At 53.6% G+C, this 10084-nt stretch overlaps 1 protein-coding gene across 3 annotated transcripts; it reads left to right on the top strand.

The window, feature by feature from the left end:
• Positions 1-47: 47 nt before the first annotated feature.
• zbtb45 (zinc finger and BTB domain containing 45) lies at positions 48-10024 on the top strand. Of its 3 annotated transcripts, none has more exons than XM_076048887.1 (6): positions 48-192; positions 3787-5175; positions 5727-5861; positions 8426-8566; positions 8777-9068; positions 9311-10024. In XM_076048887.1, exons 2-6 carry the CDS (start codon positions 4147-4149, stop codon positions 9757-9759), a joined length of 2046 nt encoding a protein of 681 aa, XP_075905002.1. In that variant the 5' UTR covers positions 48-192; positions 3787-4146; the 3' UTR covers positions 9760-10024. The 3 variants fall into 3 exon arrangements, with proteins under 3 accessions (XP_075905002.1, XP_075905001.1, XP_075905003.1); XM_076048886.1 differs by lacking the exon at positions 48-192 and adding an exon at positions 366-532; XM_076048888.1 differs by lacking the exon at positions 48-192 and adding an exon at positions 366-622.
• The last annotated feature ends 60 nt before the right edge of the window (positions 10025-10084 follow it).

The raw sequence follows: 10084 nt of genomic DNA, 5'->3' as shown, positions 1-10084 counted from the left end.
CTTTCTTTATGCCCGTGCGTGCCTACCCCCAGAAGGCGTGTGTGTGTGTGTGTGTGTGTGTGTGTGTGTGTGTGTGCGCGCGCGCGCGCGTTTGTTTGCGTCTCTCTCCCGGACCGAGCCGAGAGCCGAGAGCTTCCTGCTGCATCAGTCCCACCGACGAGTCGAGGCGGCCCTGGCCGACTGTCACCGCAGGTAGGTCGGTCCTCCACCACCACCACCACCACCACACACGCACGCACGCACGCACACAAGGCTGGGGCGCGTGACACACGGAAAAAAGCGAGTGCGCGTGAGCGTCCGTGCTGAGCTGACTAGTTGTGGCTTGTGTGTGTGTGTGTGTGTGTGTGTAAATGTGTGTTCTCCCACCCCTCTTTTCACCTCCCTTCCTCCCTCCTCTCCGTCCCCCTCCGCCAAGCTAGCCAGCTAACTAGTTAGCCAGACAGCTAGCTGGCTAGCTGCTGGATCCCAGACTCGGGGTTAGCATCGCCGCTGGAGCGTGCGGCGAAGGGCTCGGACAAGCTGCTATTTGACGGTACGTCAGGCACGCTGCCACCCGGCGCTTTGTCCATTAAAACCAGCCGTGCCAAGTGTCTCAGTCGACGGCCGAGGCCACGTCGCTCGGGTAAAACGCGGGCGTTTTTCTTCTTTCCCCCCTCTCCTCCCTCCCGTGCTTGGAGTTGTGCGGCTAATGTCAACAGCTAACGGCTGCTAAGTTAGCCTGTCACTCTTAGAGCGCGATCGCTTGTTGCTCCAAGCTTATGGCTGCAGGCTTTTTAAACGTGTGTTTGTGTGTATCTGTAGCCTGAATATCAGCTCATCGGTGAATTATGTTTTTTTTGGTTGTTTTTTTTTTTTGCATGCTTTCTGTCTGCGCTCTCCTTTAGCGTTCCTACTTCGTGTGTTGACGTGAGGCTAACGGACCTACGGATCGTGTTTGATGTGGTCGATAGCGGCCACCCGCCGAGCCCAGCGCACGTATAAACACACTCGCCGGGGGGTCTCGCGCATGGCACGTGCTGTCAGCTTTCGTCCCAGACAGGTGACGCGCGCGACCCCAATTTCCGCGCTAATGTCATTAATTATTATTATTATCAATAATAAATTAATCAACAGATCGACGATTCTGCCATTGAAATCGCGGCACTTGTGCAACACGTTGACATCTGGCTTGACGAGGATCGATATGTTGACTAATCGGCTGGCCGTGTGTGTTTCTGTTGTTGAGCCAATGATGTCACAGTTGTTTGGTCTGAGCCTGACGGGTGAAAACTACCCCCGCCCCCCGCCGGATAGAGCCTTCGGGGTGGATTCACACCTGTTGTTGGTTTTAGGGACCCACTTCCTGTTTGGGTGGCCCACGTTTTCATAGGGCAGCATATCGATGAGGTTGTGGGTTCAGGTCCCAGGTGAGGTTGTGGGTGCTGCTGGTCAGTATTGTGTAGTGTAGCAAATTGAGAACGTTCTCCACCCATCCCTGTAGCTTTACTTACCTACATTTATTGTGGGGTTAATTCCCACCTGGCGCCTTTGACCAGGTATCGGAAATCGGAAAAGAGTCAGAAATCTGTACGATCTAGAAATTTCATCTTATTCTGAGAGGACGAATCAACATGTGGGAGGTGAAATGGGAGGTCCCTTCTTGTATCCTGTGTACCTGGTGTTTGAACGATCCTGTTTGATTGCAGACTGCTGACAAGCACACCCATAGAGTGTCCATAATATTTTCTATCCACATGCTAGGTTTTTTTTTTTTTTTTTCATTTCTTTTCATATTCAAATGTCCCGACAACAAGAAAAACGCAGGCAGTCTTGAGTCATTTTGCCGTCACCCACGTCGTCGTCACAGAGACAAGGGCTCGAGCATCGAGGGGCCCCCGGTCTCATTCGGGTTCTTTTCATCCCGACAAAAAGCAGCAGTGAAACTCTGCCGCGAGCTCGGAGCTGCAGAGAAATTCTTCCCGTTCCAAAGACCAGGACGTACCTGACGTGATAACGGTTGAGCAGGTGAAATCAGCAGTGGCAGTGACGTCGGTGAAATAGTGAGTCATGGAGTCCTGTGATACAGGGTCAGACGGTTCAAATGACAGACGTGTGAGTTCGGTAGTTTGTGTAGTTGTGTCCTGTGCAGCCTTAAAATTCCCGTCCCATTCCAAAAAAAAAACAAAAAAAAGAACTGCATCAGCCTCTGCTATGATTCTGTTGTCTGGTTGACTCTAAATGAAGAATGAACTTTAGACTTTTTGGCTTTAGGATGAAGAAGTGCACAAATTCAATGGGACAGTTTTGTCATTGATGAGCATTAACGTGTAAATAGGGAGAGATTATAACCACACGCCTAATTTCCATCTCGAGTCCCATTTGGCAGGTGAAAAATAAAATAGCGTAATAGCGCCACGGAACAAAGACGCACACAAAAGGGGGGAAAAAAACAAGCATGCAACACACAATTGTATTGCACATATCTCTTTTGTCACTGTTGCACACATCCCCCCCCCCCCACCACCACTGCTGCACATTGTTAGACCGCACACACACACGCACACACCCCTCTTCCAGTACAACACAATTGCGTTACACATTGGCCATTGTCACTGTTGCACATCACCTGTTTTATCGTTGTTGTACACAACGGAAATTGGATAGCTACTCAATAAAGATGCTTTTTTTACGTGAGTAATTACAATAGTTAATGTGTGTGTGTATATACATATATACAAATACATATATATATTTATATGTTAGGGATGCAACGATACGGTTTTCCCATGGGTTTTGAGATCTTAATATAAAACTAGTCTGACTAGCCAAGGCAATATTATAATCAAACACCAACTTTATTGTTTGAAAAACTGTGCCCTATCAGATCATATTAAACAAACCTAAAACCACAAAAATTAAATATAAAGTTTATGACTGTCCAATAAAAATAAACACCATTTTTAACCCACTCACAATCGAGTCAAGACAGTTTCACTTTAACGGGCAAATAATGTATTTTTTGTATTGATTTTTTTTTTTTTAACAAATGGTGAAATCTTTATTTTTAACAGGCTGAAAATAAATCTGTTTATATGGATATACTATTGTACTTGTTAATATTAGAACACGCTCTCAGCGTTCTGATGTTGACACGTAGCGTAACTGCATGCGTTACCTAACACAACAGCGCCGAGCGGCAACACAACAACAAACAGGAAGCAGAAAGATTAGCGAGTTTGAGGACAATAGTTGGACGACAGTTATTAATCTTCCCAAAGAGAGAAGCTCGGGTTAATGTGGTAAATGCGTTACGTTATTGTATTCTGCTCGTTGTTGTCCCGTGCACTGGGCACATGGAAGTGGCGTCAGCCTGTTGTGGCTGTTTAATGACATCGAGTTGTGGGCTGAGGCGGGTTGAGATGATGGACGCAGTTGCACGGGGGCAGGTTGGAACGAGTCAAAATGTTGATAAGTGCAGGACCCGCGGGCCCTCAAAAAGCCGCGCACCACCGCTCCGCCGGTCTCAGCTCTTGGTTGGATCCATTTGCAGGACACGCGCGTTTTGCTAAAAGTTTTGTGACTGACTGAAACTGAACAGGACGTACTGAGCAGTTTGGTAAAACACAGAATATTGTTGCATCCTTTATATATGTATATATATCTATATATAGATATAGATATATATAGATTTAGATATAGATATATAAATATATATATATATATATATATATATATATATATATATATATATATATATACATAGATCCAGCTTCACTGTTGAAGTTTCAATCGCACTTTTTTTTTCAGGATTGCTAACGTCGGCGCTGCAGGAAGACGGACGGACGGACGGACGGACGGACGGACGGACGGACGGACTGACAGACGCTCGCTCCAGCCGCCCCACCCCTCCCAACCTACACTCACACACCCGAACAGCGGCGACGGCTCCCTCCTCCTCCTCCCCCTCCTCCTCCCGATGACCGGCTGACGGCCGCCCGCAGCCCCACCGTGGCCCATGCACTGTACCCCCTCCCCTCCCTGCCCTGCCTACCCCTCAAGCTGACGCAGAACCCCAGACACCTGCCCCCCTTCCCCCACCCCCACCACCCCCACCCCGCCCCCAGCGACTCGCCCCACCACCCGCCCTCCACCTCCTCGTCCTCCTCCATGGCGCCCGGCACGGAGACAGTGCACTACATCCACCTGCACAACTCCAGCCAGTCGGTGCTGGAGGCGCTGCGCACGCAGCGGCGCGAGGGCCTCTTCTGCGACGTGACGGTGCGCATCCACGACGCCTCGCTGCGGGCGCACGCCTGCGTGCTGGCCGCCGGCAGCCCCTTCTTCCAGGACAAGCTGCTGCTGGGCCACTCGGAGATCTCGGTGCCGCCGCTGGTGCCGGCCGAGACGGTCAAGCAGCTGGTGGACTTCATGTACAGCGGCTCGCTGGTGGTGCTGCAGTCGCAGGCGCTCTGCATCCTGACGGCCGCCAGCATCCTGCAGATCAAGACCGTCATCGACGAGTGCACGCAGATCATCTCGCAGCGCAAGGCGGCGGCGGCAGCTGGTGCGGCGGCGGCGGCGGCGGCGGCTGCCGCTGCGGCCGCCGCCGCCAGCGGTCGGGCCATGCTGGGGGGCGTCCTGCCCAAGCAGGAGGAGCGAGGAGACGTTAAAGGGCCGGAGCGAGGTGGGGTAGGAGGAGGAGGAGGCGGAGGGAGCTGCTCGGTGGCTGGCGGCGGAGGGGGCGGAGCCTACGCCAACTACCCCACCTTCATGACGGAGTGCGGTGGCGGCGGCGGACTGGGGGCGCCCGGCGTGGGCGACGGCGGCCCCATGGAGCCGCCCGGCGCCGTCAGCCTGATGGCCCTGGGCGACCTGGGCCCCGCCTCCATGTGCGGCGGAGGCGGCGGCGACCTTGGCTCCGCCCACGGCGCCCTGCTGATGAAGCAGAGTCCCAGCTGCACTCAGGACGTCCGCTACAAGCTGCGGGACCTGCTGGTGCAGACGGCCAACGGGGCGGCCGGCGCCGGCGGCGGGAACGTGGCGGCAGCGGCGGCCGACCTGAGCGACGAGCTGGTGGGGATGGAGCGCTACGGCGAGGAGGAGGAGGGGCTGGACGGGCGCGAGCGAGGCAGAGATGGAGAGAGAGACAGGGGGGCGAGTCACAGCCGCAAGCAGCGGCAGCCGCTCCGACTCCAGGTAGGAGCCGCCGGCCCGTCGCCATGGTTACCGCTCAGAGCCGCCACGGCTTTTTCCTCCTCCTGCTGCTGCTGCTCTTCTTTCCCTTTTTTTTTCTTCTTCTTTCCCTTTTTTCTTCTCTTCCTCCCCTCCGCTCGCCCATCTCTCTCTCTCGCTCTCTCTCTCTCTCTCTCTCGCCCGTCTCTCTCGCTCTCCCGCTCGCTCGCTGCATTGGCGCATCTCGCCGAGATGTTTCTGCACTTTGCTCGCTCGACGACGGCGAGGCGCCGCCGATTGCCGCTCGTCCATGTCGTTATATGGACTTCTGCCTTTTCACCGTAGGTCGTCTGAGTCATTGGGGGGAAGGACGGGGGTTGGAAGAGGAGGGGGGGGGGGGTGAGAGAGAGAGAGAGAGAGAGGAAGAGAGAAAGTGGGAGAGGAGACGGAGGGAAGCTGCTGCTACATCTTCTAACACTCTCTTCTTCTTCTTCTTCTCCTTCTCCTTCTTCTTCTTCCTCTTCCTCCTCTGCTCCTTCTTCTTCTCCTCCTCCTTCCTTCTCTCCCTGCTGCAGGTGCTGGGGGGGGAGGGCGTGGTGGTGAAGGACGAGGGGGTCCAGGATTCGGAGGGGAATGTGTACGGGCTGGAGGACGGGAGGCGTGACGGAGAGCAGGAGGGCTCGCAGGAAGCCATGGCCGGCTTCGGACAGGTGAGCAGCAGCAGCAGCAGCAGTGTGTTTTTATTATCCAATCACATTAACGAACCTCTGGTCAGCTGGGCGGAGCCTCTGATCAGCACCGCCGACTCCTTTTGATTGGAGCTCGTTTTGTTCCTCCAGATTTTCTTTTTTTCCCCCGTCGTCTCGAAGGGAAACTTTATTGTGATGGTTTTTCCGCTCAGACTCCAAGTGAAGGCGGCGCCGCGGCGGCAGCTCTATGCGGCAGCCCGCCGTCCTCTGCAGAACCTGCACAGGGAACAATCTGCCAATCAGGCGGCAGGATTCCGCTCCGACTGTCGGCTTCCTGAACGGCGTTGCAGCAGGGTTTTTTTTTTTTGACAGCAGCTGAATCACTTCAGTCCAGCTGATCCTCCGCCTGGTTCTGCATCTTCCTCACTCCTCTCTGATGTGAATCGTCTGTCGCCAACCAGATTGATCTCTGACCCTTTCTTTTTTTTTTTTTTTTTGTATGAGAAAGAGGTGGAGCCACAATGTGGGAAGAGGGGGCGGAGGTTACTTCCTGGCAAACACAGGAAGTTTCCCAGGAACCACAGGAAGTGGTCGTGATCCGACTCTGGCGTCCTTAGAACTTTTCCCTCATTCTGCTCCACTGAGAAGCCCCACGACGTCGTGATGAAATCTGATTGGCTCTCCGCTCATCCAATCAGGGTCTAGTTCTGGGAGGAGGGGGGGGGGGCTGCTCTCCAGCTCTTAAAGCAAACTTTTAAAGCCCCTCCCCCCTGTATCCTGCCTGTTCCGCCCCCTGGTGGCAGCCAAATCAAATCACACAAACGTAAACGAGATTGACGGGCGACGCAGCAGGGAGCTGTGTGTGTGTGTGTGTGTGTGTGTGTGTGTGTGTGTGTGTGTGTGTGTGTGTGTGTGTGTGTGCTTGTTTCGCTGCTGGGGAGACCCCGCCCCACCATCTCCTCCTCCTCCTCTTCACCTCTGATTGATCCTGCTGAGATTGAGGATGTGTGTCGTACGTGTCAGTCCTTTTCTTTTTCTCGCAGTCACTTCTGCGAGTGATTCGCGTCGAAGGAGGAACGCGTTGACGCTGTCGGCGAGTCGGCTGATCAGATCAGAAATCAAGCGGTAAAGTGATGCGTTAAGGGACAACGAGACTGCTCGGAATAACGCAGGGTTTTAATTTTCTTGACAACTCCCCCGGAAAGAGTGAAATTCTTCTCACGAGACTTGAACTCAACATCCAGAAAAATGAATTTGTTATTGTTATTATTATTATTATTATCATTATTATTATTATAGTAAAAGAGGAAAAACTCAATTCTAGCCCAGTCCTGTCATTATACATGAATACTATTGAAGTCAATTTTATTTGCTTTTCATTTGTCGACTCAGTTGTGGAGCCACTGAGGCGTGAAACGGAAACATTTTATCGACGACTCGCCACCGTCCGCCTGCGTTCGGTTTCTAAGTTTTGTTTTCAATGCAAAGACGCAGTTTGATGATAAGCAAAACTCCTCAGTTTAGACCTGAATCACAGCAGCAGCGAGTCAGAGTGGACAAACGTGTGTGTGTGTGTGTGTGTGTGTGTGTGTGTGTGTGTGTGTGTGTGTGTGTGTGTGTGTGTGTGTGCGCACACGTGTGTGAGTCTCATCAGATCGCTGTGGTGTTAGACGACAACATAAAGATTTGAGCCTCGGCGGCACCTTCTATGCACATAAGCCCCGCCCCCGAACCTGCCACTTCTAACCCGTGCGGTAATGCGGTCCGACTGGTTGGACGGTGCCGACACTTTAAAGGCGGCGGCGGCGGCATGAACGCGCTGCGTCTGGCTGCCGTCGGCCGGTGGCGTGAGTGGGCGGAGCCGAGCCGGAGCGCTGAGCTGAGAGACCGGACCTCGGGTCTGACCCGTTTTAGACGTCTCGGACCTGCTGATGCTAATGGGACTAGCGACGTGGATGCTAGTCTGCTTTTCCTCCTGTTTTTCCCCCCTTGCAGTGTTTGACTTCTGAAGACCCCCCCCCCCCGGTGCACCTGGTGGGGGCGCCGGAGCTGCACTTTGTTGTTTAGTGATGCAGTAATGAGTGTGTTTGTTGTTTTCCGCGTGCGTGCGTGCGTGCGTGCGTGCGTGTGTGTGTGCGAACACTTCTGATTGATCCCGCTGAGATTGAGGACGCGTGTCGTGTTTTTTTCTTCTCACAGTCACTTCTGTAAATGATTTGCATTGACGGCGACACGTTGACGACTTGTTGACGTTGTCGACTGATTAGATCAGAAATCAAATGAAGGCGCAGCAAGACTGCTCGCAATACAAGGTGGTTGTCGGTTGGCGTTTTCCGCTGAAACCCCCTTCAAAAAAGTAAAGTTGTTCTTGCAAGACTAAAAATCAACATTCAGAAAAATGACTTGTTATTATTATCATTTTAAAGTGAAAGAGTAAAAAAGTCAATTCTGGCACAAGCCTGTTATTATATATACATTGCTGTTGAAATCAGTAAAAAACTGTTTTCTTGTGTGTGTGTGTGTGTGTGTGTGTGTGTGTGTGTGTGTGTGTGTGTGTGTGTGTGTGTGTGTGTGTGTGTGTCCAGGACTTCTACGACGAGCAGGGCGTGTTTTCCGAGAGCTTCTGGCCGCAGAGCGAACCCCCCCAGGCCATGACCTTTAACCCCCGGGGCCGAGTCGCCAAGCCGCTGACTCCGCCCCCGAGCACGCAGCCCATCAACAGCCAGGTACGACCCACGGGCGCGTGTTGCGCTCAGCGTCTAGTGTGTCTGTTTCGTCATTTGTTATCGAGTGCGGAAAAAATTACGATTACGATTTCTGTCGGCAAATTTAAAACTTTTGTGCATAGGTGTGTGTTTTTTTTTCAGTTGGTTTAAATTTCGTAACTTCACAGTAAGCAGTCAACCAACCTGAAGTCTCTTGTCTTTGCTTCCCAGCTGCTGTTCCAGTACCCAGTGAGCCAATCACAGCCGGCTCCCTACTACGTGGGCGGGCACATGGGCGGGATGGACAGCATGACGGGGGCGGAGCCCAGTCAGCAGCAGCAGCCGCAGCAGCCACATCCACCGCCGCCACCCATGACCCCGGCCCCGCCCCCCTCCGCCTCCTCCTGCTCCGCAGGCCCCTCCCCCTCCTCCCAGGGATCCGAGACCTCGTTCGACTGCACGCACTGTGGCAAATCTCTACGTTCCAGGAAGAACTACAGCAAGCACATGTTCATCCACTCCGGTAAGAAACGCCGCCGCCGCCATGACCCGTTCATTGGGGAAAAAAAATGATCATTGGCTGGCCGACGCTGAGCTTCACTTTCTCAGATGTATCGGAATTTTGCACCGAGAGATGATTCATTTTTTGATATTCAATCGGATCGGAGCATTTCGGTCAGTGCCCAGCCTGACCTCTGACCTCCCGCCTGTAACCTCGACCCCCCCCTCCCCACCGTGTGCGTCTTGTCCTGTCTGCCGCTGCAGGTCAGAAACCTCACCAGTGCTCCATCTGCTGGCGCTCCTTCTCGCTGCGCGACTACCTCCTCAAACACATGGTGGTGCACACGGGCGTGCGGGCCTTCCAGTGCACCATGTGCGGCAAGCGCTTCACGCAGAAGAGCTCGCTCAACGTGCACATGCGCACGCACCGTGCCGAGCGCACCTTCCAGTGCAACGTGTGCCACCGGGCCTTCACCCACCGCACCCTGCTGGAGCGCCACGCCCTGCAGCACGCCCACCACGCCGGCCCGGGCCAGGGCCCGGGCCAGGTCCAGGTCCAGGTCCAGGGCCAAGGCCAGGTCCGGGGCCCTGACATGACCTCACCCACCAAGCACAGCCCCCCGGCCCTCGGGGGGCCCTCAGGTATGGCCGGCGCGGCCGGCATGGTCGGCAGCATGGCCAACCTGGCCAGCCACGGAGCTTCCTCCACCTAGAGGGCGCCGCGCTGTGCCGCCCCGACATCCGTTTGGTCCGAACAGCCTTGTTGGTCTTTTGTTCTGCTCGGAACCGAGCCAAGGTTCCCTTTTTAGCTCTATGACACCTTTTATCAGGGTTCCTACACAGGACTGCTACAAATGTAAAGGTGTTTTGTGATATTTTTTTTTTCGGTTTGTTTTCTTGGGGGGTTTTTTTTTTTTTAAATGACCCCAGTCCCACCTGACACCCCACCCCACCCACCAACCCCCCCAAAAAAGCCAATAATAATAATAATAATAATAATAATAATAATAATTAATGTCCCCAGAAAGTCAACGTCAG

Source organism: Nelusetta ayraudi, unplaced genomic scaffold (genome assembly GCF_046127955.1).
Source record: "Nelusetta ayraudi isolate G7.1 ecotype Tasmania unplaced genomic scaffold, CSIRO-AGI_Nayr_v1 ptg000109l, whole genome shotgun sequence".
Classification (NCBI taxonomy): Eukaryota; Metazoa; Chordata; class Actinopteri; order Tetraodontiformes; family Monacanthidae; genus Nelusetta; species Nelusetta ayraudi.
This window is presented reverse-complemented; position numbering and strand designations above follow the sequence as displayed.